The sequence below is a fragment of the Chiloscyllium plagiosum genome, chromosome 1 (assembly GCF_004010195.1).
Source record: "Chiloscyllium plagiosum isolate BGI_BamShark_2017 chromosome 1, ASM401019v2, whole genome shotgun sequence".
NCBI lineage: Eukaryota > Metazoa > Chordata > Chondrichthyes > Orectolobiformes > Hemiscylliidae > Chiloscyllium > Chiloscyllium plagiosum.
In genome coordinates, this window is record NC_057710.1 from 125,205,316 (window position 1) to 125,225,371 (window position 20,056).

Consider the following 20,056-nt stretch of genomic DNA (forward strand, 5'->3'; position numbering starts at 1 on the left):
AAGCACAGCCAGTCAGGCAGCATCCGAGGATTCTGCAAAGAGATGTAGGTATGTTTACTGAGTGGGTAAACATTTGACAGTTGGAGTATAATGGGAGAAGACGTGTAGTTGTGCAAACTGGCAAGAAGAATAAGTGGAGAGAGACTGCACAATGTTGAGGTGTAATGGGATCTTAGTGCTCTCATACATGAATCACAAAGAGCTAGTAAGTAGATACAGCGAGTCATTAGGAAGGCAAATGGAGTTAACAAAGGAGATGGAGTATAAAAGTAGGGAGGCCTTGATACAATGGCACAAAATCATTCTAAACCCGCATTAGGATGAAATAATCTGCCTTTGATGCAGGTTTTGTGGAGTAAGACATTCAATTGGGAGCAGGAATTGCCAGTGGGGAATCTGTTATCTTCATGTTTCCAGCCCAATTAAAACAATGGCAGGAAGCCCCTGTGGTTCTGCTTTTTGTTCCTCTGCCAATTAAGGCACACAAATATAATTTTGGGCCAGATGTGCAGTAAGGATATGAGGCAGAATTTTACTCAACAAGTGGTAATAGCTTGGAGCTCAACATCTATGACAGCAATGGATATAGACATGATGGTTTCAAAAGAAAATTTAATGGGCAATTGATCAAAAACATATAGAAAAACAATATAGCTGGACGGGGTGAACGTCCTCCTTCTGTGCCATATTGGCTCAGTGACTCCTATAAAATAAAAATGCATTAAGCTATTTGATACAGACAACTGATATATTAAACTCAGTGATAGGTTGAGATGTAATGTTTGCAAAACATTTAAGTGCAATTAACTGCAGCAGTCTGGGTTACCTCTCTTCCCAATGTCAACTATAAATCAAGCTCCAGTACTCATTACAGCTAGGCGAAAGTGATGACTGCAGATGCTGGAGATTAGAGTCAAGAGTGTGGTGCTGGAAAGTGCAGCGGGTCAGGCAGCATCTGAGGATCAGGAGAATCGACGTTTCAGGCAAAAGCCCTACATCAGGTTTCCTCTCGAAACCATGCTTGCAGCTACAAGTATAATGTGCTCACATCAAACATTCAGCTGTTCAAGGTGGACAAGTAACTGAAAAAGTAGATCCTCTGTCCAAAGTTCAAAACAATAAATTTAAAAAGTCAAAGTGTAATGTACAATTATATGGCAATTTAGCATTACCAGGTGAACGTCTTAAAATAGCATCCGTACATCTCTATTAACCTGTTTTATACAGAACTGCACAAAGAAAAACTTAAAAACTGCAGTGACAGCAATTTGCATATATTCCTATCTTTTATAATCTATAATGAGGCTGTCAAATCTTTTTGAAAACTGCAGATTTTATAGTTTTATGGTAATTGAACTGAAATTGCTTTTATTTCTGAAACTTCTTTTGAATGTGATTTAAAAAAGCATCAGAACATATAAATTAATCAATCCCATGCTCTGATGGCGTGTGGATTGGGTCTTGGGGATTGCAGCCCTATCTACGAACGGAGTGTTTATGAGCTGCATTGTGCCAATGATTTGCATATCAGCAACATATGGTAGGATCCGTAATATTCTTTATTCAACAAAGAGCTTTTATTTTATGAGTCCCTATGAACTGCAGCAGACAGAACCCATGACATACAGCAATATCTCTTAGGAAAGGCAGGATAATTTCTCCAGCATATAGAAGCTAGTTCCAGGTCACAAATAGCTAATTTCTTTGACAAAATGTAATCAGGGAACAATAAATTACCTATAACTTGTGAGTTTAAAGGCAATGGTGATCCCTAAATAACAGGACAGGTTTCAGTCCTGATTAATGGGAATGATTATCTAACCATTTCCATTCTCTCCTAACACTCCCTCTCAGGATGACATCCCTACAATGTAGAACTGTTTTGCATAAATTCATTTCATGTGTCAAGCTTTTAAAGTCAGATTAATTGGCTCTTGACTGAATTAAAACTAAGTTGAAATAAGTAACTTGACACCTAACTATATTTAATAATCTACAAGATGTTAAAACATTGTATTTATCTTACTGTCATTAAATCCTCAGCAGCATAATCTAATTCCTAAATTAGTACCAATTAATCGAATCACATTTCCAGAATCTGTATACAGCCGGTCATGTAGGATCTCTTGTAGTACGGTGTAGCTCCCCCACCTTTCAGCCAGGAGGGCTGGGTTCAAGTCCAACCTGCTTCAGAGGTGGTCTCTGAAGAAGTTGAATAGGAATATCTATTTCATGTCATATCGCTGGGCAAGCTTTATTTCCCATTAGACTGGCTAATTTTTTTCTTGAAAATTAATAACACGTAATGATTGTTCCATACAAGTTTACTGGTCAGTAGCCATCCTTGTGTGGAAGGTTTTCTTAAATATCATTAATTGTATTGCTCATCACGATGTATAAACTCATTAACCAGTCACTCACATAACTTGCACTTGAACAGCGGGACAGCCAGACGGCCAGTGTTTTTTCTTAGCAATCAATAAATGTTTTAAAATCAAGTGAAGCCGCGATTGTGAAACATGCAAGTCTGCAGTGTAACAGCTCGCATGGATAGTGCTCCCATTCAGTGCAAGTTGGAATGCTACTGTGCACTTTGCTGCTTGTTTGTTTTCAGGCATTGTGATAGGTGTGCAACCTATTACTGAACCATTGAGAATCCAATGCACACTGCACACAAATCAGAAAAAGATACTCAATAAGATTGACTTCATTTAATGAAAATAAAACATGACTGAAAGATTTGTGTTTTTAAAAAAACCTTCATTAAACATTTTCCGCGGCATTGTTACTCATGTTTTGTATTGCGAAGCGCAGAAGACCAAAAAAGCTATGAAAAAATACGCAAGGTACGTTGACATACTAATGGGAAACGAGACAACCTTTGTAAATAGACGGTCCCACCGACAATCAAATGTCATGAATGTAAACAAACGATAGGAATACGTGTGTAGAATATGAATAATATATTGCAGAATATTGCTTCAAAAGTTTGTTTTTAATTAAGAATGTACACATAATTGATAAACGTTATCTCAGTGCTTGTTATCTGCAAGTGCAGATACCCTGGCGCAACTCAAGCGTGTAAACTCTCAAACCAACTTGTCCTTGTACACAATCCGTTTGTTTGTTTTAACGCAGTGGCCATCACTGGAATCGTTACCTTCCCGACTTGAGTCCCAGGAGAGAGTTTTGCTAATAGAGCGTTTCTGATGACAGTGTGCGATAATGGGCCATGACGCTGCTATCTGCCACTTGATACACCTATAGACAGAAGTTGGCTCCCAGAAGTATGTGTGTGTGTTTCCTTCCCTGCAATGCAGTCCCTTCCCTGCGGGTCGTTAAGAAGTGGAATGCTAGGATGATGGCAGGGATATTTTAAACATCTGAACTCCGAAGTGATAGTTTGATCGACGGCCTGTAATCCATCCTTCCAGCTGTTCCGTCAAAGAAAGGTGGGTTCAAAGGTCGTGCACCACCAAAGTATGACCACTCCAAAAAACTAATTGTTGCATGCGCTTTCCAAGCAGAAATAAACCGACATTATCGCGTAGTGGTGAGGTCTCACTATGTTACCGAGAGAAAACAAATGAACATATTTCCCTGTTTGTGCTTAGAAAAAAATGTTTTCTTTTTAATCTCTGGAAAAGGGCTATGAAAATAAAGAAGGATTCAACGTTTTTGAAACCATATTCAACATTTCTACTGGGGCAAAATGTTATTTGCTTCCTTTACCAAACGTGATTTTATGTTCAATAATCGCATCTTTCCCTCAGAGCCTAACATAAATTTTCCAATGCAAATGAACGATTTTTATGTTCTGCTAACAAACAGTCTGTTTTTTGTGTTATACCCGTACAGATTCGCATTCCTAATGCTGATACAGCATCCTTACAACACTGTCATACCTCTCCTGTTCCACACTGCCGGTACGGCGCGCAGGGGTTAGGAGTGAGGGCGATGGCTGGTGTCTCCCTTTGGCGGAAGGAGTCACTCTTGCCTCCCTGTGCATCCCCGGTACACCACAGTTGCTTTCCAACAAAGTCACTGTCCCCCGAACCAAATAAGACGAGTTCAATCAATTTGCTATCCAAAACGAAATTTGGGCCTATATCTGATAACACTTGTACTCTTCCTGCGGATAATTGTTGCAGGAGGTGGTTTTGGAGATTTGGGTGGCGTTTTTTTATCTGGGACTTTCCGAGTAATTTTGAACGTTTTTTCTTTCTCAGACTGTTTGAACCGTGGAAGGAAATGTGTCGAAATGTGTTGAGGTTTCACTCGAGGGCTGTTCCCCATTTTCACTTTCCCGCGTTTATTTAAAGCCACGTACCACTCTCGGCTATTGTTTTCGCTTTTGTAAGTGGCCGAGGCGTAAGTGTTGTAACTGTTTTCTTGATATCTCTCCTTGAAAATGCATTCATTTGTAAACTTGGTCTATAAGAGAAAGCAAAATCAGAAAACAAATAAAATATATATTTCCTTTTACTCAGTCGTTTAGAATTATAGTGGTAAGGCTTACATAGAATCACTTAGCAAAGACAGAAACAAGCCATTGGCCCAAATCCTCCCTTATCAGTGTTTAGGCTTCATCCAAGTCTTCCTCCAATCCTACCAGCATCTCATTTTATTCCTTTCTCTTTCGTGCGTTTGCTATAAAATGTAGTTTTTACGCGCACAAGGTGATGAGGGTACTGGAGTTTTCCAACGGCATTTCCTGTGTTTTAATTCAGATTTCCAGCAGCTTCAGTGCTTGGGTTTTCTCGTGGACATTAGTTTGTTTCATGTTCTCAGAATTCAAAAATGTTCCATGGATTTTACGAATGGCCTATGATGCAGTGACCTATAAGGCGTTTGGCTGGACTGTGCTTTATATTTTTCGAATAAACCTGTTCTGGATACTCTTACACATCGCCGGCGCAGAAGGAACCTGAACACAAGTTTCCTGACCCAGAGGTAGGGACACAGCCACCGTGCTGGCCACATCCATATGTGGATATACCAGACTAAGTGAGCATATAGCGATGCTACAATAGGAACCCAAGCACTCGCTCAACAAAATGAAACAAGTGATTCATTCACTGCACATTGACTTGAACACGCATTTAGACTCCAGCTTTCGAGTACAGGCTGATCGGATGGGCAGAACAATGGCAAATGAAATTTAATCTGAAAATCTTAAAATGATGCACGTTGGGAAGACTAACAAGGTAAGGGAGCCCATGATGAATGGTAGGACCCTAGCGGCTCAGAGAGACCTTGGTGGGCATGCCAGTAGATCCTTAAAGATAGCAGGAGAGGTGGACAAGGTGGTTAAAAGATATACTTCTCTGTATTTGTTGAGACATTGAATAGAAGAGCAAGGAGATTATGACGGAGCTGCATAAGACATTAGTTAAGCAACAGCTGGAGTACTGCGTACATTTCTGATCACCACACTATGGGAAGGATGTGCTAGCAGTCGAGGGGCTGCAGAAGAGATTCATCAGGATGCTGCCTGGCCTGGACCATTTCAACTATGAAGAGGGATTAGTTAGGCTTTTTTTTAGTATGGAGAATGTTGAGGGGAGACCTGATTGAGGTGTACAAAATTATAAGGCATATATATAGATTGAAAAAAACTTTTCCCCTTAATGGAGGCTCCAGTAATCCAGGGGCCGAGATATATGGTAAAGCGCAGGAGGTTTTGAGGAGATTTAAGGAAGAACATTTCAGAGTCATAAAGTCTTACTAGCACAGCAAAAAGCCATTTTGCGCATTGTGCCCACACAAGTTATCAAGCATTTTCCAGCAATTGGTCCATATGTTATGGCTTTTCAAGTGCTCCTCAAAATATTTGTTACATGCCTTCAGGGTTCTGGCTCTACCATCCTTTTTGGCAGAGAGTTCCAGATATCCAGTGTCCCTGAGTGAAAAAAAATCCACAAATCCATTCTCAGGGTATTTATTTGGAAACTGCCCCTTGGTTAACAACCCCTCTACTAAGGGAAATATTTTGTCCCTGTCTACTCTCCTCATTACTTTGCTCATCTCAATCAGGTCCCTCAACAGATTTTTCTGCTGTAAGGAAAACAACCCCAACCAGTCAACTCTCTTTATAGCTGAAATGCTGCAGCCGAGGGTATATCTTCAAGAATCTCATCTGCAATCACATTCTCCTAATAGTGTGGCAACTACAACTGCACATAGTGCTCCAGCTGTGGCTTAACTAACATTTTATACCATCTCACCATAACCACCATGCTCTTGTATACAATGTCTTGACTAATAAAAGCAGGTATCCCATATGTCTTCTTAACCACCTTAACTAGATGCCTTGTTGCCGTCAAGGAACTAATGACAACTACACCAAGGTTCCTCTGAAATTCTGTATTTCCTAGTGTCCTCCTATTCAACATGTACATGCATGTTAGTCTCGGAAAAATACATCACCTCACACTTTTTCGGATTAAATTCCTCTTTTCTTTACTCATGGAACATGTGCATCTCTGGATAAGCGAGCATTTATTGCCCATCCATAATTGCCCAGGGGGCAATTAAGAGTCAACCACATTGCTGTGGGTCTGGAGTCACATGTAGGCCAGACCAGGTGATGATGGCAGTTTCCTTCCTTATGGGACATTAGTGACCCAGATGGGTTTTGTCCAACAATCAGCAATGGTTTCATGGTCATCAATAGACTATTAATTCCTGTTCAGCCCAAAGGGTGGTGGGTATTTGGAATTCACTGCCTGAAAATGTTTTCAACGTGGGAACCATCACAACATTGAAGAATTTTTAGATTATAACTTGAAGTGCAATGGCCTAGAAGATTGTGAACTAAATGCTGGAAAAAGGGGAGTAGATAGATACTTGATGAATAGTATTGACCTGATGTGCCAAATGACCTATTTTCATTCTATAAAATCCTATGACTCTATGTTTCTATATTTAAAAGTCCCTTAGCAGAACATTTTGGAGAGTTAATCTCTGAAAGAAAATGTAACAAACTGAATGTATGAATTCAAGAATGGATTCTAGCATAGAATGTTAGATTTATAATTTGGCAATCCATTAGTCTATTATTTTAGAAAGATTTGTTTCAGTAGAAACCATTTCTTGATAGAAAACTATCAGAAAAATATGAGCATGCTAACAGGAGATGCCATGACCATCAAATTCACAGAATATACCTATATATGCACAATACACATTTGTTTAATTAACCTATTCAGACATGTTGTGACACAACTCTGGAGCAGATAGAACATGTGCCTTCTTGTCCAGGGGTAGAAACATGACCACAGTAACACAATACACACTCCATTTCAGAAGAGGTTGATGAAAAGTGGCGGCAAAGAAAATCTTATGGAAAACTGCCTAATGATGTTAGATATTTTTAATTAACTTATTCAAAGATGGATTTACATACTTCTGCAGCAGATGGGGACTTGAATTCAAGCATTTTGGCTCAGAGAAAGGGACCCTGTCACTATGCAACAGGAGATCCCTGGTGATTATATACTGGCACCAATAATGAATACTTCAAGTTCATATTACAGATGAGGAAGTGCTGGAGGACTTAAGACACATACAAGTAGATAAGTTCCTGTGACCTGATCAAATGTTTCCCAGAACTTTGTGGGAAGCTCGGAAAGAGATTGCTAGGCTCCCTGCTGTTTGTATCATCGATAGCCAGAGGTGAGGTGGCAGAAGACTGGAAGCTGGCTAATGTGGTGCCATTATTTAAGAAAGGCTGTAAGGAAAAGCCACGGAACTGTAGACTGGTGAGCCTTACATCAGCGCTGCGTAAGTTGCTGCAAGGAATTCTGAGGGACAGGATTTACATGTATTTAGAAGGGCAAGTACTCATTAGAGAGAGTCAAAATGGCTTTGTACTTGGGAAATCATGTTTTTTGAAGAGGTGACAAAGATGATTGATGAAGGCAAAGCTTTGTCTATATGAACTTCAGCAAAGAGTTTGACAAAGGTTCTGCACGGTAGACTGGTCATTAAGCTTAAGTGACATGAGGTCCAGGGGACCTAGCCAATTGGATTCAAAATTGACTTGAAGATGGGAGATATAGGGTTGTAGTGGAGGATTGTTTTCGGACTGGAGGCCTGTGACCAACAGTGTGCCTCAAGGGTCAGTGCTGGGTCCACTGCTTTCTGTCATTTGGTTTGGTTTGGTATGGTTTGTAAGTTTGCAGATGACACCAAAATAGGTGGGGTAGTGGATAATGAAGAAGATTATCTTGGACTATAACAGGAACTTGATCAGTTGGGCTGAGGAGTAGCAGATGGAATTTAATTTACATAAATGTAAGGTATTGCATTTTGGTAAGGCAAACCAGGGCAGAACTTATACAGTTATGGTAGGACCCAGGGAAATGTTGCTGAACAAAGAGACCTAGTGGTGTAGGTGCATAGTTCCTTGAAAATTGGATCACAGGTAGAAAGGGTGGGGAAGAAGGGTTGGGTATGCTTGTCTTCATTGGTCATAATATTGAGTATAAGATTAGGATACCGTGTTGCGCCAAACAAGAGATTTGTGAGGTCACTTTTGGAATACTGTGTACATTCTGGTTGCCCTTCTATAGAAAGGATGTTAAACTTGAGAGGATGCAGAAAAAGATTGACAAGCATGTTGTTGAGACTGGCGGGTTTGAGCTATAGGGAGAGGCTGAATAGGCTGGGGCTATTTTCCCCAGGAGCATCAGAAACTGAGGGGGTGACTTTAATGAGGTTTATAAAATCAGGAGGAGCATAAATAGGGTGAATAGTCAATATCTTTTTCCTACAGTGGGGGAGTCCAGAACTAGAGGACATAGGTTTAATCTAAGAGGGGAAGGTTTTAAAAAGGACCTGAGGGGTAACTTTTTCATGTTGAGGGTGGTGTGTGTACAGAACAAGCTGCCAGAGGAAGTGGTGGAGGCAGGTATAATTACAACATTTAGAAGGCATCTAGATGGGTATATGAACAGAAAGGATTTAGCGAGATATGGGCTAAATGCTGCAAGTGGAACTAGGTTCAATTGGGGATGTTTGGTCAAATGGATATGTTGAACCAAAGTGTCTGTTTTCATGCTGTATGACTCTATTTTCCATGTGTTGATGGCTATCTTAAGCTATCCAAATGTTTTTATTTAAAGGCACGCTTTGAAATCCATTTGATATGATTGCACATTCTAGTTCACCGTACATCCAGTGTTTTGCAATGGTTATCATGTATGGAAAGCACAGCATTGTGTCCTGTTGTGCAAATTTCATAAATGTGACAGTATTAACCCAAGGACACTTGGTTGCTTTGAATTCAAGGTAGATTGTTAAGTTGTAGAAAGTTGAAACAGGAAACCATGGGAGAAAAATAACTTGACATGTGGTAGCTAAATCGCGCCTACAGCTCTTCATAAACCAACAGTGAAACAGCTGGGACAAGTTCACTTAGGCGTTTTCAGCTGAGGTAATTCTTTAAAAAATCATTTTTGGCATGGAGTGAGTTTGATTAGATGCTGTAAAACTGGGCCTTTCAGTGTTAATCTGAAAATGACCATAGAAGGCCTTCTCTGTAGCAGCGAGGTGGTCTCTTCTGTCACCTTACAATTTCTGAAAGTTGTCAAAATGTTCTATCTATATAACCTCCCCATGCACCTGTCTCAGGCATCTTTCTAAGCTTTCTTGTTTATAAAAACACAGCAAGACAGACAAATTAGTGAAAACTATATTCTGTTATTTATGCCATTGCCTTTAGAAATATGCCAATTATGTTTTTGGAATTTAGATTAAATTCGGCAAATAATGTGTTTTCACCGTTGTGGGTCAAAATGAGAGAGGTATTCCCTTAAACTCTGTATGAAATCATTGGTGTGTGGCATGTCTGATTTCCACACTCAGTGCACTCAAATTAGTGATTAACCTGAACTTTAAAAATGCAATATTTCAAAATATGCCAAATCCTCCTGAGGAATTAAAGAACAATCTCCTCTGTGCAGCGGTTGATAATTGCTAGTCCGTATAAAATGCTGGAATACAATATTCTTCAAACTCAGTCCCTGATTTAATTATGTTGCCATCTGTATTTTGGGGAGAAAAAAAAGAGACTGATGTCAGACGACTAGTCAAGATAAGAGAAAAAGACTGGAGCAGTGTTACAAACTCATATACGAGTTGATTTGGCAGGATTGCAGAATTATTCATACAATTGACTTTCATCTCATCTCAGAAACAAGTAGGGACAGATTGAATTCTATCAACGCGCCACATTTACTGACAGGCGACAGGATTCTCTCGGCACTTTTTAAACTTATTAAGCAATCACAGAAATTCACCCAGCCGTGACGAGCACGCACCCACATGCCATTTTGTATCAATTGCATTAATTTTAGTAGAAGCAGAGGTTATGCCAAATGCCAATTTGTATATTTAGAATTCTGCATGATATTCAGTCATTCCATTTTGTTGGTTGTGTTAGTTTTATCCAAGCACCACGCACCCCACCAGCACCACCAATTTTAAGCACATTGGATTATTATTTAGTTGATATTTCTCCGAGGAGATCCATGGCGATGTAAAAGCAAAGTTCGGCTATTATTTAAGTGAAAAGTCTAGTCGGCCTGGAACATCCGCTGGTTTTTAGTAATGGTAAAATATCTGAAACTAATATTACAGATTATTAATACAATATTAATATATCATCAACTTTAGAGCAACCACTGAATCCGGGCACTTGATGTTTTCTTTATAAATATACGTATATATGTTTTATTTTAGTGATTTTTTTATAGCTTTGCAGAAGGAACAGGGTTTGAACAATCTTCACGACACGTTTTGAAAGACAGTGGGATGGTGAGTTTATTTCACAATTGCTGTACATTTCACTTGTTAGTACCAAACTAAAAAGAAAATACGGACAGGCTTGTTTTCCCTTGCACACAAGACATCTGTAAAAATACATGCTTTGGAGGCTTTAAGTGTACTGTAAGGTCAAGGAGTATTCGGACAAATCTCCGTTACGGTATTTAACAAATGTTTGCTTATTGCAGAGAAAGATCATGATAGCAAGTGATTTGATATTCCGCTTCAGGGAAAAAAAAGTACCGACTGTAAGTCTTACATCGGATGCTTCATGCTTGATTTATGACGGCTGCGTTGAACTTTATGAATAATGCCTCCAAATAGAGGCCGCGTTGACCACGCCTAGTGAGTCAAACCCATCTTCGAAAAGGTGAAATTTATTTTGACCTATCCATTTGAATGAATGGCGGGACGCAGCAGCAGACTTTGTTATGAATTTGCATTCACATTAACTTTGTTTTCTTCTGCGCAGTACATTGTTGTTTCTGAATAGTACCACTGACCTCAGATAATACTCACGGTTGCGTGAAGTTTCCCCTTTTTATTCATTGCTAGAAATCGGTTGCTAAAAATTCCTCGAATTCCCACTATCCCCTGAGACACGGCGAATATTTCCAAAATACCTGCAAGTGAGATTTCACAATAAAATTCTTGCTGTCAGATTTTAAAATTATGCTCGCACACACTGCGATTACTAGCTTCAGAGAGCTCTTTATAAAACAATTCCCTTTAATAATGGGAGGTCTCAGGAAGTTAGTCGGCCTGTAAATATTTGAAGTTGTAAAATATGCTAATAATTTGCTAATTCTGAAATGCCTTGGGCATTTGTTCTGATTGTTTTGTTACAGAGCATGTCCCCATATTAGTGACGGACTAGAATTACAGATTGGAGAATCTGACACATATTGTCTTCAACCGAAGATTATTTGTATATAGTAAACATATAAAATAAAACTACTGGCATCACCCATAGGTAACTTCCATATCAGTAATGATAGTCTAAGATTTCTGATTCGTGGTCGTTTCCAAACTTAAGAAAACATTTTTTTAATTTATTTCCGATAATGAATATAACTGTCAATCCATGTATTGACGTGACATGTTAGGAGATAATAACCACGCCATTCACTAACCCAATAACTTCAAGCACTCAGTTCCCTCCAGCCTGCACCTGTTAGCGACATGCTTCGTAGTTTAACATGACCGCACGATACACACGCCAGACAACCTGACCCCGGAAAGACTCATCGCAAAATCGATCTTTGCAGCAAAAAAATAACTTTGCAAACAACACCATTTCCAGTTATGTGGAATTAGGCCCACGAGGATGATATACTGATATCGCACTGCAGAACGTTATAGATTCGGTCAATAACTGTTTTGTGTTTTAATTGTCTTTCAAATATCTAAAATAAAACATTCGACCAATGTCAATATCTCGGACATCGACTGCAAAGCCAATATATGGAAAATCCCTATGCGCAGACGCACATGATCCAACTCGCCATTACTTTTGTTAGAATAAACTGTATTTCTTGACATAGATGGTTTCCTATTGTAACAACTTAAACAGCTCGGTTTTTTGCTAGTCAAACCAAGACGCTCGTAATCAAAGCAATCAGGCAAATGTGAAGGTTGGCTGAATGGTAGCTCGAAGTTATCATTAGATACGCTGCAGACAAGTACAGGAGCAATGCCTTCATAAAAATGCTGTCAGAGGCAATTTCGTGTAATTTATGTTTTTGCTATTGAGACTATCACTGTCACATGAACCTATTTCGAATAAATACTCACTGAATAGGTTGGCTTCATGCGAGCCACTGACTTTGCCATCAGGCTGGATCTGCAAATGAAAACCAATTCCAACTCTGCAATAAAGTCTTCCAGTGCGGGGCCCAGGTCTATTCCATTGGTACATGTTCCTCAGCGATTTACGGTTCTGCAAGACAGTGGAGTTCTCATTTGTTGTACCTCGAAGTAGTTCTGCGGACGGTACCTGCTCACTGTACCCTGGAGAGAAGCGGACAGTGTGATTCAGAAAGAGGAGGACGAGGTAGTGGAAGCGCATTCTTCCAGCGGATCTCTCCGGGGTGCTCCCTGCTAGGACAATGCCCGCATTTTGCTGATCCTTTGCTCCTTGCACCAACCACGGCGTGTGGTGTCTCCACCAGGCATATCCATGCAAAGGCTACTGCTGGCACGGTGATATTTATAACACAAATGATCTCATTGCGAGATGCATGCCTGTGATTTGAACGACAAGCTCTCATCCTGCAGTCGCCAGAAGAATGGGCATGGTTGATTCCAATATATGAAAAGGAAGGAGAATTGGTTAGGAAAGAGTGCTGTTAACCAAACACACACACGCGCACAAAATGCTTACGACGCCATCTGCGCAGACTTCACGCACGACAAAGCTAATTTTAATAGTGGGGGAAGTGAACAAATAATTCATAACAAATAGAAATGGATCCCACTGGGACAACGAATGAGTCATTTCATGTCGAAACTCGAGGCTGCCGTAAACTAATGGTTCTTAACCAAGAACCAAAATGATCTCTAATGACCTTGCGCCTCTCTAGAGATTTGAAATAGACGCATAAATGGTCACAGAGTGCAGTAGGAAAATAAAAAGGCAACTTTACTCGACAGATCAATGCCGCCAAGTTATCCACACGACAGGCAACTAAGACGGGAATTATGAGCAGCGGCAAAGAGTTTAAATGTAGCAAAACTCGTCAAGAAGATGCACATAAATTCAAATTCGACCTTTAGCGCTTGGGAGACAAGTGAACTGTCAGCTTCAATGATCTGGGGCTCATTTAATAGTCTATTCGTGACGATGTAAAGTAGCATGCTTGCATTCAGTCGGAAGTTTACTATAACAGATCTGGACGGAGGTGAGGTTTCAGCCAGGTTTGAGTGTGGTGGGGAAACATCAATGACATTTGGAATATTAACACGGCGTAGGCTAACAACACCAGCATAGTACGCTACAGACTGACAGTGCAAGCCTTCTCAACCGGCCAACAAGGCTTGAGACCGAAAAAAAAACTCTGAAGCGTTTCATATGTACTGACGACCAATGGACGAGATTCATTCAAATCAGTTAACATGAAACATCCACAGCCTTCAGTGCGCAAGTATTAAAGTAGGTTTTGAAAATAACATTTTAAAGGCAGGCAGAAAACTAAAATTGAGTCTGGGACTCGGCAATGTATCGCATTGTATTGTAGGTCCAGAAATTTGTACTGTAGGTGTGTGGGGGGTTGGGCGGGGCGTATGAGGACATTTGCACAAAAAAAAGTGGAATACCTGCAGTTGTACTACAAGAGAAAACAAGTCGGTGTGTTAGGGTGTACGAATTCTCGTGTGGGAAGGCAAGTTAGATACAGTATGTGTGCGTATAACATTGTGAGTATAAGGAGGGTACGCTACATATCCAAGTGATCATTTAAAAAAAAACTAATTTTTAAAATACTTTCGAACCACATTTGCCGAAGTTCAGTAATTTACTGTCCTTTGCGATGCCCATCGAATCTGGTGCAGGAATCTTCCCATATACACGGAAAGGAAAACATACTTCGCAAAAGCACCGACTGATAAGTTTCCCTCTGCCTATCGTTCTGTTTTATTGAATGGTTTTGACCTGATAGTAAATGTTTGGACCCATCAATTTTAATAAATACGACCGCCCTTCAGAACTGTAACTTGAGGATTTTGCTTACATCGGACGCGGTTTAACATTTGAACTAAAAAAAGATTAATGACATGAAATGTTGCATTCACCGTCAAGTAACCCGAGAAAGCAAGATTTGCAGATTGCGGTTCGTTTTCTTTCAGCGTCACCTTGTATGCTGTTCGCCTGATCATGTTTTAAAAACTCTCAGTTAAAAGTCGGTCCTAATTAATATTTCAAGAGCAAACATAATGAAACGACTTGGAAAAAGTAAATGTATTGACATGGGTTCCCGAAGCATTTTGAAAATTCACACGCGTGGTGGATTCGAGAAAATGATTTAGGGAGTTATATAAGGTCTCTTATGAAGTAAGTGTCCCTATTTATCTGCAATGTATGCGAAACACTTAAACGTTGGAGCAAAGTTAGCGAAAGGAAATTTAAGGCAACGTTGGGAAATGTTTCATTGAATGAAATATATTTGGATCAGTCAAATGCAACTTTTCCATTAAAGGATTTTGTTTGACAAACCATTTTATATGGTTTGCAATTATGGTGTAATCTGTTATTTCTTTATATTGCGCGTTGTGTATTTTAATGTTCTGGAGTGGAACAGCTTGATCCAACGAGTGGCATTAGTGTTCTTACACATTTAGGACCTGAGTGCTGATTGCTCAAAGTCTGTTGTTTTCCGTCAAAATCAATTGGAGTCATTTCAGTCTAAGAACAACAGCACAAGCAAATACACAAGGAAGGGCACAGTTAGGACAATGTTACGCTATCGGGAATGGGGATGGGAAATCTAAAAAAGCACATGCATTACAAAATGTATCTGACTGGGGAGTAGTGTGAGTTAGCAACACCAATGACCGGTTCATAAGTTCACTTTCAGGAAGTGACCATTGAAAGTTACATGTATTTCGAGAGTTAGTACATACTGATTTCTCTAAAATTTGACCTGCAAATCATTAAGATGGAATGCCATACCATTTGAATGGCGATGACATGACCTGAACACAAATGAGCCAATTACTGTTGGAGAAAATGACTTGCTTTCATTAAAGTTGAACATTTGTTATGAAAACTCATAATCAGAAGCAGGACACATTAAGTGGACACAAAATCAGAAATCTTGCAGCACAGAGAAAACGGTTTGGTCTAGCGGCATGACAGATCTTGAAAATACTTAATTGCACAGAATTTAATGATGGTGATATCTCCTGAGGATGACAACAGAATATAACTTTGCTTTGATTTTGGGTGAGACCCTGAAAAGTATTTTATTGATGGCAGGTAGTTAAATGGATGTAGCTGGAAGGTTATCCAATTAGTGATGGCTGCCTGTCCCTAAGAACTCCTAGTGCAATCAGAGGACCAGCAGTTCAACAGTCCCCAGTATACCTCCACAACTGCTGGCCATTGCTGAAGCACAACATAGAAAACGGAAACAAATTAATGACCAATGTATCCCAAAATCTTATTCTGGGCATTGGTAGGTGAGCCCTGAGAAGGGGTGACTGGTCACCAAGGACAGTTGGTACCATTTCTGCCCGGGGTCACTGTCATTGCTGCCAGGAAAGGGCCATGCTGTGGGTTGTGGAGAGCCCAAAAATGAGGGCTGTCTCAGTCAGGGTCCACCTATCTTTAACTAGAAGTCTGTCTGTGAGTTCATCCATGTACAATCAAAATTTCAACAGAGGCAAAAATGGCCATTTTGTCAGCCATTTAAAGTGGCTGAGCTGGACTCCAAGCAAGTGGCTCATCTGTTATATATTCTGGCAAAATGGAACAGTGATAGGAAGGCAGTGAATGCCTCTCCACATTCCCTTGTTATTTTGCCAACCTTCTTATCTCCTACTTCATCACGTTTGAACTCTGACATTGGTGACAATTATTTGAAAATAAGGATGGTCTTTCTGAAGAAAACTCTCTATAATCCTCCAATGGCTTAGAGGCTGAGTCTGCTTTGTTATCCCTGATTTCACTTTTAACATGTAATAAAATGGAAAGACATATGAAAGAATGGTTATCATTGTCTTTCATTTAATGTTCTAACACTTCCGTGATAAGAAGTGGAAGAGGATTTCCTGTGGAGAATTGTGAGATACTCAATACATTGCAGTATTTAAGCACAATCATTAGTGCTTCTTATTTTCAGGATTCTTGAGTTTTTGAATTAATAGATGAAAGAACTGGCATTTATATAGCTACTTTTATAACCGCAGGCCTACCAAAGGCACCTTACCACTAATTTAGTACTTATAACATGAACTTAATGGTTTAATGTAGAAGTTATAGTTGTGGAGTAAAAATTGCAGGTAGCAAAGCCAGTGCTATATTGTAGATAGTGAATTACATTCTACCCACTAGGAGAGACATTTGTGTATACATGTTTACAATAAAGTATTTTTGAAATCCAGCTTCATAGTGCACTGGATATACACACCGTATGTGTCAACTTGAGATAAAATAAAACAAAATCCCTAAGGATCTCATCCACTTGTTTAATTGCATTGTACAATCAGATTGAGCTACATTTCCAATTTACTCTGAGACTTTTGCATTGCTTTTCAGCCAAATACTTTGTAAAAGTGGCAAAATAATTGAACTCCACATCTCTACCTTAAACCAGGGCAGTATTTATTTTCAGCACCTTGAAACTGGATGGTGAAGTTATCCACACTCAATATGTAACAGTCATATCAGCGGACAGTGGATATTCAGATTAAGCAGAAGATGATAACAAAACTGCAGAAATCAGTGGTTGTTTCCAATCTAGGCAATCCTATATCCTATAATGCCCCATTGCACAATGAATTACTGCCTGCAAATGCTGTAAACATTTATCTTTGTTCAAAATGAAGACTCTCCAAATAGTATTTCATTTTTTGAAAAATATGATTTATACTCTTATAAACCTCAAGCATATCCCAAAAAATTCTAATTTTGCATTATGATTTATACGTATTTATTTTTCTGTCAAATATGTCTGTTTGCTTTTCTATTCTTCAAACATTTTCCAATTGTTTGTGCACATTTCTCTGTTTATAACTCAAAATCCGATTCCCTATTTGTGTTTTCAAAACATTTCACATTTTCAAATACTTTACAGACGGTTGCCTAAAGCTATTGACAGTCTAAATAAACTGCACCTGTTGTTCGATTATTGACATGCACCTGTCAATCGAAATATTGACTGGCAACAAGATGCTGTCAATACACAAATCTCAAAGGATTCCTTATCGGTAATTTGAATGATCAGACACCTGCTTGGTGATAATGACATATGGATGGCATAGTATTGACTTTTGAAACAAAATGTCCACAGGCAAACCCAAGGGTCTTTGCATTGACAGATGCTAAAAGAACATCTGTTTATAGATGACTGACTGTCCATATTTATAAAAATCGTATGAGTCAGACCTGCTAAATGACATTTCTCTATCATTGCCTTAACTTATTCCAAGGCTACATTGTTTTATGTAAAATGTTTTACATTGAAAAATGGAAGACTGATTTATGTGAAAAATAATAATGATTTTGTCACACTGTCCAGTACTGATATTAGTCATGAAAATAAAAATGATATGAATTGAATTGGATAACATTAAGTGGAGTAAATCATATTTCAGTTTGATGTTATTTCTGCATCATATTGAGTTAATAATGTGGGAAAAAATGTTTTATGTGGTATAATTTAACAACAATCCAATGAAAGAGTTGAAATCAGAATAAATCTTTAGGGTGAAACCTGAACATTCTGTGTTTATTTTCTGAACTTATTATTAGATAGCGACCTTTCATTCTCTTATTGGTATGTTCTTATCCGATACGCTAGAAACCATAAACCATTTACTTTAATTAGTAAAAGCCTGTGAATTTCAATTTTGTTATTCTCAACAATTACGTACCACATTTTTTTTAAATGTAGAAGAGTAATTATATCATATTATTCTCACCAATTGCATACCACATTTTTTGTGGAAGTTTTTGATTATATTGCTTGAAGACAAAGTTAGTGAACAATGATGTGAGACAAACATCATTAACATATGGCAAGGTCACAAGTTATCTGAGGATTATCATTAGTCATGCTATTGGATTATGCAGGGTGTTAGAGGAAACTTTATTATTAGGAATTTTGGGTAGGCAGTATTCCAGCACAAGTACATTATATCAGTTCATAGAATGTATGTATTTATGATCAGGATTTACTGCTACCTCTAAGTGTTCTTAAGAGATTGATGATTAGCCACATTCTTGAACCATTGCAGTCCTTGTAGTATAGATGTACATATCATGCTGTTATGGTGTTTCATGATCTGGATCCAGTGATTAAGAAAAGGGTGATAAATTTTCAATTCAGGATGTTGTGTGACTGTGGTAACAACATTGCAGGTGGTGTTGTTCCCCTACATCTGCTGTCCTTTTTCTTCTTAGTAGCAGAAGTTTGGAAGGTGCTATAGGGAGACTTGACAAGTTACTACACTGCATCATGTTGATGGCATACATTCTGCTACTGTGCATAGTGGTGGATTGAGTGAATGTTTAAGGTGGAAAATAGATTATCAATTAAACAGACTAGTATTATTTAGATGGTGTCGAGTGTCTTAAGTGTTGATGGAATTGCACTCATTTAGGCAAGTAGAGAGAATTCCTTTGCCCTCTTGACTTAGATCATAGGACATGGGAGCAGAAATCGGCAATTCGGTCCATCGAATTTCCTCAGGTATTCAAATAGATCATGGCTAATTTGATAATCCTCAACTCTATCTTCCTGCCTTATCCCCAAAATCCTTGATTTCCTTGCTGATTAAACATCTGTCTATCTCAGTCTTGAACATATTTAACTGACTTGTGTCTTATTATTGATGCATGAGCTCTGGAGAGTCATTAGGTATGTTATTTCCTGCAGAATCCCAGCCTCTGACCTGCTGTTGTAGCTGCAGTATTTATACAGCTGATCCAATTAAGGGTCTAGTGAATAGTTACTGCCAGATGTTGATGGTGGGTGAATTCAGCAAGAGTAACACATTTGAAAGTCAAGGTGAAATAGTTAAATTTTATCTTGCTGAAGATGGTGATTGCTTGGCAATCATATGGCACAATTGTGACTTGCCACTTATCAACCCATCCTGAATGTGCCCTGGCCCTGCTGCATCTGAACGTTGACTGGTAATTATATGAGAAGTTATGAATGCAACCACACATTGTGTAGTTATCAGCACATAACACACTTTTGACCTCATGTTTAATGAGCTGAAGATGCTTGCAAGTCCTGCAATTATATCCTGGAGTCAAGGTGATGGTTTTGAGCAACAACAACCAACTTCCCTTGTACTAGTTCTGAACTTTATTCTTGACATCAACATGAATTTCACAAGAAATCTTGATGTTTGTCAGTCAAATTCTAACTTAACATCTACCCCATATAATTCTGCAAACTTCTCCTCACTAACATAGGCTAGGTGCATTAGTCAGGGGAAGTGTTGAGTAATAGGGTAGGGGAATGGGTCTGGGTGGGATACTCTTCAGAGGGTCAGTGTG

General features: G+C 39.0%; 1 protein-coding gene across 1 annotated transcript; it reads right to left on the reverse strand.

Moving 5' to 3' along the window:
• Window positions 1–3,392: 3,392 nt before the first annotated feature.
• On the reverse strand, window positions 3,393–13,147 carry fgf5 (fibroblast growth factor 5). The gene is made up of 3 exons (XM_043701938.1): window positions 12,625–13,147; window positions 11,350–11,453; window positions 3,393–4,434 (listed from the first exon to the last, which is right to left on the reverse strand). Exons 1-3 carry the CDS (start codon window positions 12,896–12,898, stop codon window positions 4,084–4,086), a joined length of 729 nt encoding a protein of 242 aa, XP_043557873.1. The 5' UTR covers window positions 12,899–13,147; the 3' UTR covers window positions 3,393–4,083.
• Between the last annotated feature and the right edge of the window lie 6,909 nt (window positions 13,148–20,056).